Here is a 17851-nt window from a genome sequence, read left to right as displayed (position 1 = left end):
TTTTCGGTGGGAAAGGTGTCCAAGTCTGATCTTGCCCCTAGGTAATCCTGCATCATGTGAATCAGACGCTGGCGATGGTTGCTGGAACCGATCATACCTTGGGGCTGCGAGCTAAAAAGTTGTCTGAATGCATCAGTCAGATGGCCACCTTCTCCACTGCTCCTTCTGTGACTGACCGAAGCCTCAGCAACACGTTGTCCAGGGGGACCAGGAAATTGTAACCTCCCAGGCTCTGGAAACACGTTGCACAAACCTTTCTGCAAGGCCTCCCGAAGATGTTTCATCCTCTGCTCCCTCTGAGATGGCAAGATAAGGTCCGCAACCTTACCCTTGTAATGTGGATCAAGGAGGATTGCCAGCCAGTAATCATCCCTCCCCTTGATACCACGAATACGAGGATCCTTCCGCAGGCTTTGCAGGATCAGGGAGGCCATACAGCATAGGTTTGCTGAGGCACTCGGTCTAGAGTCCTCTGGGCTACTAAGGATGACATGATCCGCAGCCACCTCCTCTCAGCCACGTACAAGTCCATGGGTTTCTTGGGACTGTAAATGATCCCTTGAAGACTGCTGCTGATGCTGAATGCCAGGCTCCACCTCCATGTTGACACAATCCTCCTCCTCCTCATCCTCTTCCTGTGTGATCGGCGGGCACGCAGGAACACTATGAATTCCACCGCTCAGGTAGATCCAAGCCAAGGTGCATACATCCTTAACCTCCAAAAAGAGGAGAGCCCCAGGTGCTGGCTATTGCTGGTACAAGTAGATATGGACGAAGAAATCTGGACAGCCGCACACCGGAAAAAATTATATTCGCCTTTATTCGTAGAACAGGATCATGGAGTACACAGTGTACCACATATAATTTATTCCAGTGTGCGGCTGTCCAGATTTCTTCGTCGATATCTACACGCAAGAACACTGTCTGGAAAAAGGAGGCCTTGAGAGGTAAGGAAGTCCTCCTCTTCCTCCCTCTGTTCTGCCTCAAGTGCTCTGTCCATTATTCCACGCAGCATGTGCTCCAACAGGTGGACAAGAGGGACAGTGTCAGTAATGCATGCACTGTCACTGCTCACCATCCTCGAGGCCTCCTCAAATGAGGACAGTGCATGCATCCCTGATCATAGCCCACTGGTGTGGGGGAAAAAAAAACAAGCGCCCCTGACCCTGTCCTGGTGCCATAGTCGCATAGGTACTCATTGATGGCCCTCTTCTGTGTGTGCAGCCGCTGCAGCATGGCCAAAGTTGAGTTCCACCTGGTGGGCATGTCACAGATTAGGCGGTTCTTGGGCAGGTTAAATTCCTTTTGGAGGTCAGCCAGCCGAGCACTGGCATTATATGACCTGCGGAAATGTGCACACACACTTTCCTGGCCTGCCTCAGGACATCCTGTAAGCCCGGGTACCTGCCCAAGAACCGCTGCACCACCAAGTTAAGGACGTGAGCCAAACAGGGCACATGGGTCAGTTGTCCCTGTTGGAGGGCGGAGAGGAGGTTGGTACCATTGTCGCAAACCACCATACCTGGCTTAAGCTGGCGTGGTGTCAACCACCTCTGAACCTGCCCCTGCAGAGCTGACAGAATCTCTGCCCCAGTGTGGCTCCTGTCCCCCAAGCACACCAGCTCAAACACCGCATGGCATCTTTTTGCCTGCGTGCTTGCGTAGACCCTTGAACGCCTACGGAGCACCGCTGGTTCTGGGGACAAATCAGCAGAGGAAGAGGCCATGGAGGAAGAAGAAGAGGAGGGGATGGAGGAGAGAGGTGTGGCAAAATCACCACTAGTGAAATTTTGGAGGCGTGGTGGCGGAAAACCTCCAACACTACTGCACCCTGCCCTGCATCCTTCCCAGCTGCCAGAAGAGTCACCCAGTGCGTGGTGAAAGAATGGTAATGTCTCTGTCCATGCAAGCTGGACCATGAGTCAGCGGTAATATGCACCTTACCACTGACTGCCCTGTCCAGCGAGGCCAAGACATTGTCTTCCACATGCCGGTAGAGAGCCGGAATCGCCTTCTGTGAGAAAAAGTGGCATTTGGGAACCTGCCACTGAGGAACTGCATATTCCACAAACTCATGGAAGGGGGCAGAGTCTACCAACTGAAAAGGCAGCAGTTGAAGTGCTAGCAATTTAGCCAAGCTAGCATTCAACCTCTGGGCATGTGGATGGCTGGGAGCGAACTTCTTTCAGTGGTGCAGCACCTGGGGCAGGGAAATTTTCCTGGTACAATCTGACGTTGGTGTACCGATAGCAGATTGCCCACAAGTACTTGGCTGTGACACACCTAATTCTACACCTTCATTCCTCAGTGCAGGTTTCAGAGAGGACTGAAGGTATAGTGGGGTTGGAGATCCCAGCTGATGAGGAACAAGGAGAGGTCCGCTTTGTTCTTTGGTGTGGGTCTTTTAGGTTCGCTTGCCAAGGAACTGCATGGCAGGTTAACATATGTCTGGTCAAGCATGTGGTGCCCAAGCGAGTGATGTTTTGGCCATGCGAGATACGCTTGAGACATATGTTGCAAATAGCAGCGGTAGAATCTGATGCACTCGTCTCAAAAAGGCCCACACCAAAGAACTTTTGGAATAATGCACAGAGACAGCAGCGCCCTGCACATGCGGTGTGATGCAGTCCATGTGCTTCCCTTAAGCTGGCCCCTGGAGGGCATCCTGCCTTGTTGGAGATGTGCCTCCTCCTCTCTCCTATCAGGCACCCATGTGGAGTCAGTGACCTCATCATCCCCTTACTCCTCATCACTGGAGCAAACCTGGCAGCATGCTGCAGCTGGAGGAGCATGCCAGATTGCTGCCCTTCTTGGGCACCCCCTCTCTCTGGGCTCACGTTACTACCTTCCTCTAGCTGGGTACCGTTATCGGAGCCTTCAAAACGTTGGGCATCCTCCTGGAGCATGTACACAACACTGTGGTCAAACAGTTCGGGGGACTCCTAAGGAGGACATAGTGGGGCTAGGGAAGGAGTGACTGATGCCATTCAGCCGAGGGAAGAGGCCACGTTGGCAGCTGCTTTGCCAGACAAAGTACCTTGAGCCTGGGTGAGAGGGGATGAGGACAGCTTGGTCATCCACGCTACCTAGTCTTCTGCATGTTGCGGCTCAACGCAGCCAGCTTCCAAAAAAAAGGACACGCATGGCCCACGGCCATGTGCTGATCAAGGCACATGTGGATCAAGGAGGATTGCCAGCCAGTAATCATATCTCCCCTTGATACCACGAATACGAGGATCCTTCCGCAGGCTTTGCAGGATCAGGGAGGCCATACAGCATAGGTTTGCTGAGGCACTCGGTCTAGAGTCCTCTGGGCTACTAAGGATGACATGATCCGCAGCCACCTCCTCTCAGCCATGTACAAGTCCATGGGTTTCTTGGGACTGTAAATGATCCCTTGAAGACTGCTGCTGATGATGAGGATGCACCATCTCCATGACCAGCACTGTTGCCTCTAGACACAGAGCCTGCTTGCCCTCTTTTATTGGCTTGTGACTGTCTGCCTCTCCTTGTTGGCCTTCCAGACATACTAATGGCCTGCAGTGAGATGTAGCTGCACAAAGCTGGGATATATATATATATATATATATATATATATATATATATATATATATATATATATATATATACTGATGCTGCAGCTAGCAGAATCAACTACCTGCTGTAGTATTATTAGTATGAGAACACCAGCAATTGTCTTCAGGTAGCTTTAGGTGCACACTGTGCAGAGGACACAATACACTAACTGTAAATACTGCAGCTGCCTGCCTGTGGTATTAATAGGATCAGAACAACTGCAATTGTCTTCAGGTAGCTTTAGGTGCACACTGTGCAGAGGACGCACTACGCTAACTATAACTACTGCAGCTGCCTGCCTGTGGTACTAATAGGATCAGAAGAACACCACCAATTTTCTTCAGGTAGCTTTAGGTGCACACTGTGCAGAGGACACAGTACACTAACTGTAAATACTGCAGCTGCCTGCCTGTGGTACTATTAGGATTCAGAAGAACACCACCAATTTTCTTCAGGTAGCTTTAGGTGCACACTGTGCAGGGGACACAGTACACTAACTGTAAATACTGCAGCTGTCTGCCTGTGGTACTAATAGGATCAGAACAACAGCAATTGTCTTCAGGCAGCTTTAGGTGCACACTGTGCAGAGGACGCACTACACTAACTGTAAATACTGCAGCTGTCTGCCTGTGGTACTAATAGGATCAGAAGAACACCACCAATTTTCTTCAGGTAGCTTTAGGTGCACACTGTGCAGAGGATGCACTACACTAACTTTAAATACTGCAGCTGCCTGCCTGTAGTATTAAAAGGATCAGAACAACAGCAATTATTTTCAGGTAGCTTTAGGTGCACACTGTGCAGAGGACGCACTACACTAACTGTAAATACTGCAGCTGCTTGCCTGTGGTACTAATAGGATCAGAGCAACAGCAATTGTCTTCGGGTAGCTTTAGGTGCACATTGTGCAGAGGATGCACTACGCTAACTGTAAATACTACAGCTGCCTGCCTGTGGTATTAATAGGATCAGAACAACAGCAATTGTCTTCAGGTAGCTTTAGGTGCACACTGTGCAGAGGATGCACTACACTAACTGTAAATACTGCAGCTGCCTGCCTGTGGTACTAATAGGATGAGAAGAACAACACCAATTTTCTTCAGATAGCTTTAAGTGCACACTGTGCAGAGGATACAGTACACTAACAGTAAATACTGCAGCTGCTTGCTTGTGGTATTAATAGGATCAGAACAACATCAATTGTCTTCAGGTAGCTTTAGGTGCACACTGTGCAGAGGATGCACTACACTAACTGTAAATACTGCAGCTGCTTGTCTGTGGTACTAATAGGATCAGAAGAACACCACCAATTTTCTTTAGGTAGCTTTAGGTGCACATTGTGCAGAGGATGCACACTAACTGTAAATACTGCAGCTGCTTGCCTGTGGTACTAATAGGATCAGAACAACAGCAATTGTCTTCAGGTAGCTTTAGGTGCACACTGTTCAGAGGATGCACTACACTAACTGTAAATACTGCAGCTGCCTGCCTGTGGTATTAATAGGATCAGAACAACAGCAATTGTCTTCAGGTAGCTTTAGGTGCACACTGTGCAGAGGACGCACTACGCTAACTATAACTACTGCAGCTGCCTGCCTGTGGTACTAATAGGATCAGAAGAACACCACCAATTTTCTTCAGGTAGCTTTAGGTGCACACTGTGCAGAGGACGCACTACACTAACTGTAAATACTGCAGCTGCCTGCCTGTGGTACTGATAGGATCAGGAGAACACCACCAATTTTCTTCAGGTAGCTTTAGGTGCACACTGTGCAGAGGACGCACTACACTACCTGTAAATACTGTAGCTGCCTGCCTGTGGTATATATATATATACATAGTGGGGACAGAAAGTATTCAGACCCCCTTAAATTTTTCACTCTTTGTTATTTTGCAGCCATTTGCTAAAATCATTTAAGTTCTTTTTTTCCTCATTAATGTACACACAACACCCCATACAGACAGAAAAACACAGAATTGTTGACATTTTTGCAGGTTTATTAAAAAAGAAAAACTGAAATATCACTTGGTCCTAAGTATTCAGACCCTTTGCTCAGTATTTAGTAGAAGCACCCTTTTGATCTAATACAGCCATGAGTCTTTTTAGGAGAGATGCAACAAGTTTCTCACACCTGGATTTGGGGATCCTCTGCCATTCCTCCTTGCAGATCCTCTCCAGTTTTGTCAGGTTGGATAGTAAACGTTGGTGGACAGCCATTTTTAGATCTCTCCAGAGATGCTCAATTGGGTTTAAGTCAGGGCTCTTGCTGGGCCATTCAAGAACAGTTACGGAGTTGTTGTGAACCCACTGCTTCGTTATTTTAGCTGTGTGCTTAGGGTCCTTGTCTTATTGGAAGGTAAACCTTCGGCACAGTCTGAGGTCCTGAGCACTCTGGAGAAGGTTTTTGTCCAGGATATCAGTGTACTTGGCCGCATTCATCTTTCCCTTGATTGCAACCAGTTATTCTGTCCCTGCAGCTGAAAAACACCCTCACAGCATGATGCTGCCACCACCATGCTTCACTGTTGGGACTGTATATGGACAGGTGGTTTTCTCCACACATACCACTTAGAATTAAGGCCAAAAAGTTCTATCTTGGTCTCATCAGACCAAAGAATCTTATTTCTCACCATCTTGGAGTCCTTTAGGTGTTTTTTAGCAAATTCCATGTGGGTTTCATGTGTCTTGTACTGAGGAGAGGCTTCCATCGGGCCACTCTGCCATAAAGATCCAACTGGTGGAGGGCTGCAGTGATGGTTGACTTTCTACAACTTTCTCCCATCTCCCGACTGCATCTCTGGAGCTCAGGCACAGTGATCTTTGGGTTCTTCTTTACCTCTCTCACCAAGGCTCTTCTCCCCCAATAGCTCAGTTTGGCCGGATGGCCAGCTCTAGGAAGGGTTCTGGTCGTCCCAAACCTCTTCCATATAAGGATTATGGAGGCCACTGTGCTTTTAGGAACCTTAAGTGCAGCAGAAATTTTTTTGAACCTTGGCCAGATCTGTGCCTTGCCACAATTCTATCTCTGAGCTCTTTGGGCAGTTTCTTTGACCTCATGATTCTCATTTGCTCTGACATGCACTGTGAGCTGTAAGGTCTTATATAGACAGGTGTGTGACTTTCCTAATCAAGTCCAATCAGTATAATCAAACACAGCTGGACTCAAATGAAGGTGTAGAACCATCTCAAGGATGATCAGAAGAAATGGACAGCACCTGAGTTAAATATATGAGTGTCACAGCAAAGGGTCTGAATACTTAGGACCATGTGATATTTCAGTTTTTCTTTTTTAATAAATCTGCAAAAATGTCAACAATTCTGTGTTTTTCCGTCAATATGGGGTGCTGTGTGTACATTAATGAGGAAAAAAAATGAACTTAAATGATTTTAGCAAATGGCTGCAATATAACAAAGAGTGAAAAATTTAAGGGGGTCTGAATACTTTCCGTCCCCACTGTGTATATATATATATATACACACAACACCTAGGATGCATATATATATATATATATATATATATATATATATATATATATATATACACAATACACTGTGAGTGCAGCTAACTGACTCGTCTGCCTACTCTATCTAACTTAAATCAAATGACACTGTCTCTCTGTCTATCTCTCCGCCGCCGCAACACACTACACAAGGCCACCACGCAGGTGGCCTTATACAGTGTGGAGCGTGTACTAACCCCCCTGAGCCATAATTGGCCAAAGCCACCCTGGCTTTAGCCAATTACAGCTCTCTGTACAGATGGCACTGTGATTGGTCAAGCATGTGGGTCATAGTGCATGCTTGGCCAATCATCAGCCAGCAATACACTGCGATGCCGCAGTGAATTATGGGCTGTGACGCGCCACTCGAATTTGGCGTGAACGGCCCATAACGTTCACAATTCGGCGAACGGTTGAACATGCAATGTTCGAGTCGAAAACGGGTTTGACTCAAACTCGAAGCTCATCCCTAGCTACCACCTACACTTGTTGTCACTCTAGCCTTAAAATCACATAATCAAAACACACAGTCATATTACGCACACCAGCTCAAAGGAAAAAGGTTCTGTCTCTCAGCCCTCAGAGTATCAGAGGGCTGGAAAGCCCCTTATATTGTTCTTGTTGAAAAAAAAAAGGTTGTTGACCTGGGATGGACCTGCAAAAGACTCCTTTGAAAAGGAAAAATGAAAGAGAAAGCTTGCCCACTCAGCTTGGTTTTAGGTGCACAAGCCCAGTCAACAAATATATAGCCATATTTACTTACTAAATATAGAAGCTCTGCTTCCCAATTGTGCGTTTCATATACTCTTATATTACTGATGAAGTGGTCTGTAGGATTGAGAGCAGTCTTCAGTTTCCAATTACAAAAAACACACACAATACTTTGGATAGCCCTCAATCATGTGACTTTTGCTTTAGGTCACATGTTTGGTCCGAACTTCTGTTCAGACTGAAGAGTGAGCTCTTCCCTACTGACCACCTCACATATTATATGACCAAAAGTATGTGGACACTCCTTTAAATTATTGAGTTTGGGCGTGTCCAGTGCAGGGTCCTGTTGATGTATGTTTAAACTTAAACACACAAAAAGTACATTTTTCAATAGAATGTTACAAAGATTAAACTTAAACCACTTTTAAAAGGTGAAGTTTTTTCTTTACCTTCATGCATGATGGTAAAAAACCTTTAGTGTCCTTAAATGTATGACCAGCTTTAGGGTTCCTTACAAGCGCCTCTCACAAGCTCTGGCCTTTTTGCTAAACTATCAGATGCAAGAGCTTCAGTGGATAGTATAGGCTTGGACTTTTGACAGTTGAGTGGTAGGGGATGGGTTTTAGCATGGGCAAGGGATAGTCCCAAAATGAAGAAAAGTTGTGACCCTATGTACAGCCTGGACCTAAGACCCTCAGGACTCCACAGGAACAGGGATCAATTTGAATAATAACACAGGTGCATGCAGACATCAAAAACGATCTTTAGCATCATCTAGTTTCCAGAAACCCCTGCTTGTTCTCCCTTTTGCGGTCTTTCCATTACCGCTCTGTACTTTTAAAGCTGTAACTGTTTTGCAAATTGCTTTCCCAAGTTCTGACACATCTAGAACTCCACCTGGAAATGGGGTAGAATTGCTGGAGAAAATATTAAATTTCTTCAATGCAATCCAATTTTTTCCAGATACAAGCGTCAAGCCACATTGCAATTTTAATGTAAAGCTTTTTGGAGCTACAAAATGTTCAGGTGTGAATGAGGCCTGTTGGCATCCCATTTTGATACCAGCTCCAGCCATGCTGTCTATTTATGTAAATGTGACCTGAGCGGCTCTATAGCCATCATTTTTATAGTGATTGCAAATGGGCCTGCCTCCCACTGCAGCCTGCTGCTGTTCCCAGGGTCTCCTCTTCCACTGTGGAGCCAGGCATTATTACAAGCAGATGGGTTGACTGCCAACAGAGGAGAAGAAAGAACATATACTCCTCCCTCTCCTCTGTGACGAATGAATCCAGAAGTAACGTGGATTTCATCACTCATTACTTCCACTTTTGATGCTGTTGTTTCCTGGCCAGAAGCAGCCAATCGAACTAAGCTACCTTGGAGGGCTGAGGTCTAATAGACCCCTGATCTCTCCATAAAGAGTACCTGTTACTGCCCAAGCTATTGCAAGATTGTTGCTCCAACATTGTTATAGCAATAAAGTTAAATGAAAAAAGGGTTGCCTATGGATAATTTGAGTTGCTGTCATTTGTTACCATTTCACAAGTATATGCAAATGTAACCTCTCTGGCGGTATGATTATGTCAGATTTTTGAAGCTCAAAGCGGTACATTGTTTCGCATGGAAATTTGGCATTTATATTGTAGGCCTGTAATTCTTAGGAATAACTCACTTAAATCTGTCCAAACAAGAGTCTAGTAGACATCCAGGTATGATAAAGTTTGAAACACAACATAATAAATTGTAATATAATAAATAACTATATATAATTATAAAAAATAATAATATCATAATAATACATTTTATTCAACAATGTAATCAAATCAAAAACACTGAAATTTGCTCAGTTGCAGAATTGTCGCTGTCATTACTTTCAGTGTTTGATGACGAATTTCCCCACGAATCACTGTCGCTCAATTCTGCAAGTGTTCTAATTTACTATCGCTCTTTTCTAGCTGGTCTAAAACCGCTTTTTGACATAAAGGGACACTTTTTGGTTGCCATGGACATTCTCAAGTTTCCAGGCAGAAAGAACAGTATATATAATAAAATCCATAGCTGTCTTCAAAAAACATCCAGGTAAAAATCAGAAAAAAATGTACAGCAAATTGAATGATGTGTCTCAATCCCTATAAATAGTGACAAATATTCTTTGTGTGTTCAAAAACCTCCATCAAAGATGCTATTTCCGATTTCTTCAATCAAAACAATTAAATTGGGCTGTGAGTCTCTGCCCTGTAATTCTGAAGCTTAAAAATAATGTTTTAGAACCCTCCCATTCCATATTTAGATTGTGTAATGCAAAGAAAGAAAGAGAAAAAATATCATTGCGCAATGAAGCTACTTCTAAAACGCCATCTGAATCCACAGCATATTAACTAAATTGATGGAGGTTTTTGAACACACAAAGAATATTTGTCGCTATTTATAAGGATTGAGACACATCATTCAATTTGCTGTACATTTTTTTTCTGATTTTTACCTGGATGTTTTTTGAAGGCAGATATGGATTTTAATTATTTTAAGCCCTAATTTTGACTGCGGTTTACATATTATTTTTGTTTTACTTCACGGTATATATTATATGTGTAATATTCCAAAAGGAAGTTAATTACTAGCGCACCTTATTATTTTTAATTAACTTTACCAGGATACTGCGATGCAGTCCCGAGTGTGGCTCGGGGTTACTGCTTTTGGTAATGAAAATTTACCCCGAGCCACACTCGGGATTACCGATAGGGAGGTTAAATCTTGATATGTTTCTTATCTATTTACTCAACGCAACATCATGTTTTATATTTTACCAAAGAATTGGGTATTATATTGTGTTTGTATGCACTAAAATTAATACGTGTATTTTTCCCTGAAAATTTGTGTTTGATTTTTCGCTGCGCAAATTTGAGGTTTCTAAGTAATTTTCTAGCAAAAAAAATCTGATTTTTTATGTATGCAAAAAAAGCCAAAAATTGGCCCGGGCAGCAAATGGTTAATTTAAATCAGAGCGTTTAAAATAAAGAATTAACTTTTTAAAATTACACAGACATTACAGAGGGTTTAGATACACCTTAATACTTTTTTCACAGCAATAATGCAGTGTTCTTATTACACTGCTACTATTTCTTGACCTTTAAACTCTTATGAGTTTGCTCTCTGTAATCTCTGTTCTTTCCTGTATATGTTGACAGACTTGCCAAAATGCTTGAAGGAACGTCAGGTAGCTCTGGGAGGAGACAAGAAAGTGGTAGGTGGTTTTGTTCCTCAGTGTGATGAAAAGGGCAGTTACCAACCACAGCAGTGCCATGGCAGCACTGGGTACTGCTGGTGTGTTAGTGCAATTGGTGAAGAGATTGCTGGCACAAAAACTCCACCTGGACAAACACCAGCTACATGTGAAAAACAAGGTAAGACTCAGTTCTCCAACTTCTCTGCATATCTTTGTGATAAAAATAATTCATATAATCTTATTGATTGACTCTGGAGAGGTCTTTGGTGAGTGAGGGCTTAAGCCCCGTACACACGATCAAAAAATCGTACGGAAAATACCGCTTTTGAAGCGACCGTATGATAGTCGGATCGTTAGTAGGGTTGCCACCTCATCCCTTTAAACCCGAACACATATTAATTACACAGGTTCTGTGGCTGATTAAGGTGGTAATTAAACTCACTTGGTGCCTTATCTGCATTTAATTAGCCTCAGAACCTGTGTAATTCAAAGGTGTTCGGGTTTAAAGGGATGAGGTGGCAACTCTAATCGTTAGTACAGAGCTTTCGAGAGCCAATGAGGACAGTTCATCCAATATTATTCTATCGGACATGCAGGAAAAATTTTTTTGTACGATGCCAGATCGTGCGATTTTCGTTTAATCAGTACAGCTATTGTTTCGAAAATGCAATACAAATGCATTACAACACATGACATCACTTCCGAATTTTATTTCTGTCGTGCGGGAATTTTCGTGACTTTAGTAAACTCATCAGATTCGATCTGATATCAGCATGCAATAAAAAACGGACGATCATTCGTCCGATAATCTCATCGTGTGTATGGGGCATTAGAATATATTGTCTTGAAGGCAAGATTGGAATTAAACTTCCTTCTTCCAAAGGCCAAGTTCTTGTGCTACCACCCACCTACACCTGTGGTAACTCTAACCTTAACATCACAAAATCAGAACACACAGTTATATTAGCCACACCTGCTCAAAGGAAAAAGGTCCTTTCACTCAGGTGTATCAGAAGGCTGGAAAGCCCTTTATAAATGTTCTTGTTAAAAAAAAAAGGTTGTTGACCTGGGATGGACTTGCAAAAGACTCAATTGAAAAGGAAAAATTAACCACTTCAGCCCCGGAAGATTTGGCTGCTGAATGACCGAGCCATTTTTTGCGATTCAGCACTGCGTTGACTTAACTAACAATTGCGCGGTCGGGCGACACTGCACCCGAACAAAATTTTCGTCCTTTTTTTCCCACAAATATAGCCTTCTTTTAGTGGTATTTGATTGCCTCTGTGGTTTGCGCTATAAACAAAAAAAGAGTGACAATTTTGAAAAAAAACACAATATTTTGTCTTTTTTGCTATAATAAATATCCCCATTTTTTTTTAAAAAAAGCTAATTTTTTCTCAGTTTAGGCCGATATGTATTCTACTACATATTTTTGGTAAAAAAAAATCGCAATAACAATATATTTATTGGTTTGCGCAAAAGTTATAGCGTCTACAAAATAGGGGATAGATTTATAGCATTTTTATTATTATTATTTTTTCTACTAGTAATGGCGGTGATCTGCGATTTTTTTCTGGACTGTGACATTATGGTGGACACATCGGACAATTTTGATACATTTTTGGGACCATTGGCATTTATACAACGATCAGTGCTATAAAAATGCACTGATTACTGTAAAAATGTCACTGGCAGGGAAGGGGTTAACACTAGGGGGCGATCAAAGGGTTAACTGTGTTCCCTAGTACGTGTTTCTAACTGAAGGGGGAGGGGACTGACTAGAGGAAGTGACGGATCATGGTGCCTAGCTAATAGGAACACACGATCTGTCACTCCTCTCAGAACAGGGAAGTGTGTGTTTACACACACTCATCCCTGTTCTGTCTCTCGTGCTCGCGATCGCTCGTGGCCGGCGGTCATCGTGACCGTCAGCCACAAGCATCGGCACCCCCACTGTGCAGCGAGCGTGTGCACGCCTGCTATCCCGATCCCGCAAGCCGACTTATAGCTACGATGGTTCGCGAGATCGTGCCGACCTGCCGCCGTAAAATGACGGCGACTGGTGTACTAAATATAGATAGTTCCAACACTCCGCAACTGAAGAAAAAGGCAAACTCAAGCTTCACTTTGGAGAATTATGGGGAAAAATCTAGAACAACTGCGGTTAATACAACAGATTGACCTGAAGTGATAGAATCTTTAAAAATATGACCAAATTTAGGGCTCCTCACAAGGACCTCTCACAAGCCCTGACCTTTTTGCTAAACTATCAGATGCAACAGTTTCAGTGGGTAGTATAGGTGTTGGCGTTTGACAGTTGAGTAGTAGGGGATGAGGTTTAGAACTGGCAATGGATAATCCCAACTTGAAGAAAAGTTGTGACCCTGTGTACAGCCTGGACCTAGGATCCTCAGGACTCCACAGGAACAGGGATCAATTAAAAAAAAACACAGATGCATGCAGACAGTAAAAGGAATCTTTAGCTGCATCTAGTTTCCAGAAACCCCTCTCCTTACAGCTTGTTCTCATTTTTACAGTCTCTCCATTATTGCTCTGTACATATGCAGCTGCAACTACTCTGCAAATTGCCTTCCCAACTTCTAGCACATCTAGATCTCCACATGGAAATGGGGGATTGCTGGAGAAAATCAGGAACTCTGCCAATGCAGTCCAGCATATAGGCAACTAGGTTTCATAAAGGTTCAGCATAACTCCATTTGAAGCACCATTACTAGACAAGAATATTTTATTAAAAAAAACAAATTTGTGTTAGGATGAACGCACTCTGTAGCACAATAAAATAGATTGCTGGCATAATATAATATGTCTTTGCACTTGAGTGTAATAAAAAAAGGTCAACATCCTCAACAAGCTACTCAGACTTTTTTCTAGTGGTAAAGCTTATCAATTAATTTATATAATAAAAAAACTATTAGTTAATAAATACCACTAAAAGAAAGCTGTATTTGTGTAAAACAAAATTATATACATTTCATTTGTGTACAGTGTTGCATGACCACGCAATTGCCATTTAAAGTAGTACAGTGCTGAAAAGCAAAGAATGCCCAGGTCATAAAGGGGGTAAAACCTTCCGGAGGTTAAGTGCTTAATAAATAAACTTTTTTTTTTTTTTTAATTACTTCTGTAAGCCCAAATACTTTACATATATACTCTTCAAGTGCCTAAATGCCTAAAACCAGTTATGATGATCGAACTCTGTAGTGCAATGAAATAGAGTGGTGGTATACTACAAATGTCTTTACACCTGAGTATAATAAAAAGGTCAACTAGCTCAAAAAGCTTGTAAAAAATATATACTCACAGAAGAAGGAAGTATTAACAGAGCTTAATGTGAATAAAATATTCATCAATATGATGCCTCATATAGTGCTAAAAACACCACGTGGCCACGCGACCTACCAGCATCACACAGACAGCGTCATCCTGGGACTCATCGCGGTGGGCAGGACGATCGGAACACCGACCAGCGGTGATCCAACACTGTTACTGTGACAGGCTGAATTTTAATCTTTGATCTTGTAAGCATAACTTGTATTAGGGGGGATGGTATTGTTCCAATAAACAGTTTAACACTATGGAAAGCCTCTCCTTATATTCTTGCATGACATATCCACAGCATTAAATCATTCTGGCTATGGAAGACTGAGGCACACAGCGGCTAAGGAGCAGATTTATGTGGGGAAGGATATCACAGGCTTTTCTAACTCTTACCTCTGGTAAGCATATATTCAAAAGGGGTTGATCACGAGGTGATTCGGTGTAGCAGCCCACAGATAGCACACTCCGGTTGGATTAGGAGCCCACCCTTAATCGCTATCAGTTGCATGCATGGAATTGACAATGAGAAGGACTTGTTATGCCATACATATAGTTCAGTTTTGCATTTTGAACTTTTTTAAACAAACCTTTTTGGATCAATATCATTATTGAACTCTTAAGGTTTTATAGTTTTTGTATCTGATTTTATATGCTTGATATGCAACATCATTGAACTCAAAAATTGACGGATACCTCTGCATTAGGAGTTACTGTGTTCAATATGATTAGAGTTTAAATAGGTGTTTTTAGCACTATATGAGGCATCATATTGGTGAATATTTTATTCACATTAAGCGCTGTTAATACTTCCTTCTTCTAAGTGAGTATATATTGTTTACATGATTGTTTGATTCTATAATAGCGGCTGGAAGTGCACAAATAATCTCTTTTCCATTTTTGAGCGCTGGGATCAGAGTCCCTCATCACCTCTGATATTTTGTTTTAGCTCAAAAAGCTGCTCAAATAATTTTCTGGGGATAAAGGTTATCTATTAATTGTCTCCAGATTTCAGCTTTTTAGCATTTCCTGCCACCAATTCAAGATTTCCCAAGCCTGTTCATGAATTTGGAGCATTTTCCTTGCAAAGAGCTTTGACTATCAATAATCTTTTCTGTACATGTTGACAGACTTGACAAAATGCTTGAAGCAGCGACAAGAAGCTCTGGCAAAGAAGATGATTGGTCATTATATTCCACAATGTGATGAAAAGGGCAATTACCAAGCACAGCAGTGTCATACCAGCGCTGGGCACTGCTGGTGTGTCAGCGCAATGGGCACAGAGATTGCTGGCACAAAAACTCCACCTGGACAAACACGAGCTACATGTGAAAGGCATGGTAAGTCTCCATTTTAGGCCACAGAACTCATCAGAAAAAATATCTACAACACTAGTATCAGCATATGTATCAACACATGAAACAGAAACAGAAAGTGTATACTGTTATTTGTATACATATACTGTATATAGAAGATATATAGATATAACTGTGTATATATATATATATATACACAGCATCTCACAAAAGTGAGTACACCCCTCACATTTTTGTAAATATTTTATTATATCTTTTCATGTGACAACACTGAAGAAATGACACTTTGCTACAATGTAAAGTAGTAAGTGTACAGCTTGTATAACAGTGTAAATTTGCTGGCCCCTAAAAATAACTCAACACACAACCATTAATGTCTAAACCGCTGGCAACAAAAGTGAGTACACCCCTAAGTGAAAATGTCCAAATTGGGCCCAATTAGCAATTTTCCTTCCCCAGTGTTATGTGACTCGTTAGTGTTACAAGGTCTCAGGTGTGAATGGGGAGCAGGTGTGTTAAGATTGGTGTTATCACTCTCTCATACTGGTCACTGGAAGATCAAAATGGCACCTCATGGCAAAGAGGATCTGAAAAAAGAATTGTTGTTCTGCATAAAGATGGCCTAGGCTATAAGAAGATTGCCAAGATCCTGAAACTGAGCTGCAGCACGGTGGCCAAGACCATACAGTGGTTTAACAGAACAGGTTCCACACAGAACAGGCCTTGCCATTGTCTTTGGGAAATAGACGTATGAGTGCTGCTAGCATTGCTGCAGAGGTTGAAGGGGTGGGGGGGTCAGCCTGTCAGTGCTCAGACCATACCCCGCACACTGCATCGAATTAGTCTGCATGGCTGTCATCCCAGAAGGAAGCCTCTTCTAAAGATGATGCACAAGAAAGCCCGCAAACAGTTTGCTGAAGACAAGCAGACTAAGGACATGGATTACTGGAACCATGTCCTGTGATCTGATGAGACCAAGATAAACTTATTTGGTTCAGATGGTGTCAAGTGTGTGTGACGGCAACCAGGTGAGGAGTACAAAGACAAGTATGTCTTGCCTACAGTCAAGCATGGTAGTGGGAGTATCATGGTCTGGGGCTGCATGAGTGCTGCTGACACTGGGGGGCTACAGTTCATTGAGGGAACCATGAATGCCAACATGTACTGTGACATACTGAAGCAGAGCATGATCCCCTCCCTTCGGGGACTAGGCTGCAGGGCAGTATTCCAAAATGATAACAACCCCAAACACACCTCCAAGACGGCCACTGCCTTGCTAAAGAAGCTGAGGGTAGGTGATGGACTGGCCAAGCATGTCTCCAGACCTAAACCCTATTGAGCATCTTTGGGGAATCCTCAAATGGAAGGTGGAGGAGCGCAATGTCTCTAACATCCACCAGCTCCGTGATGTCGTTATAGAGGAGTGGAAGAGGACTCCAGTGGCAACCTGTGAAGCTCTGGTGAACTCCATGCCCAAGAGGGTTAAGGCAGTGCTGGAAAATAATGGTGGTCACACGAAATATTAATACTTTGGGCCCAATTTGGACATTTTTACTTAGGGGTGTACTCACTTTTGTTGTCAGCGGTTTAGAAATTAATGGCTGTGTGTTGGGTTATTTTGATGGGAACAGTACACTCACTACTTTACATTGTAGCAAAGTGTCATTTCTTCAGTGTTGTCACATGAAAAGATATAATAAAATATTTACAAAAATGTGAGGGGTGTACTCACTTTTGTGAGATACTATGTATGTATATATATATATATATATATATATATATATATATATATATATAACTGTGACAGAAAGAGGATTGCTGTACTTAAAAATTAATGTAGTAAAAACAACATTACAAAGAAATAATCATTTCAATGTCCAATATAATGGCTTCAGGTTATACAGATAGCGTCCTTCATCATAATAGAACACATCCAACAATGAAAATCTTTACAAGTATATCTGTATATATTAACTAATCACACCTGGAATCCGTTAACCAATTATTCCAATTAGATGAAGCTAATTGACAACAGGGTAAATGTCTATAGATGTATGCAGAGTGATGGTTTATAAAGTACAATCGTTCTCCTCACCACAATCAAGTTCTATCAAAAAAAGAATAAATGTAATTAAAACATCGACCTAATAATAATGCATAATAATGCACAATACAAACAAACTGCATT

The 17851-nt window shown here is 42.5% G+C and overlaps 1 protein-coding gene across 8 annotated transcripts in view; it reads left to right on the top strand.

Annotated features, from left to right (window-relative positions):
- LOC141139448 (thyroglobulin-like) overlaps positions 1 to 17851 on the top strand; it is a 152548-nt gene that overhangs the window by 80213 nt on the left and 54484 nt on the right. For 6 of the 8 annotated variants that reach the window (XM_073625534.1, XM_073625536.1, XM_073625540.1 and 3 more), the window contains 2 exons: positions 10974 to 11189; positions 15478 to 15687. The exons of 1 other annotated variant lie outside the window; for it this stretch is intronic. In XM_073625534.1, the coding sequence (XP_073481635.1) occupies positions 10974 to 11189; positions 15478 to 15687 (426 nt within the window). The remainder of the gene's footprint in view (positions 1 to 10973; positions 11190 to 15477; positions 15688 to 17851) is intronic. One more of the 8 variants, XM_073625535.1, reaches the window with a different exon arrangement.

The sequence above is a fragment of the Aquarana catesbeiana genome, linkage group LG04 (genome assembly GCF_042186555.1).
Source record: "Aquarana catesbeiana isolate 2022-GZ linkage group LG04, ASM4218655v1, whole genome shotgun sequence".
NCBI lineage: Eukaryota > Metazoa > Chordata > Amphibia > Anura > Ranidae > Aquarana > Aquarana catesbeiana.
Note: the sequence above shows the minus strand (reverse complement) of the source record. Positions and strands in the feature narration are given on the sequence as shown.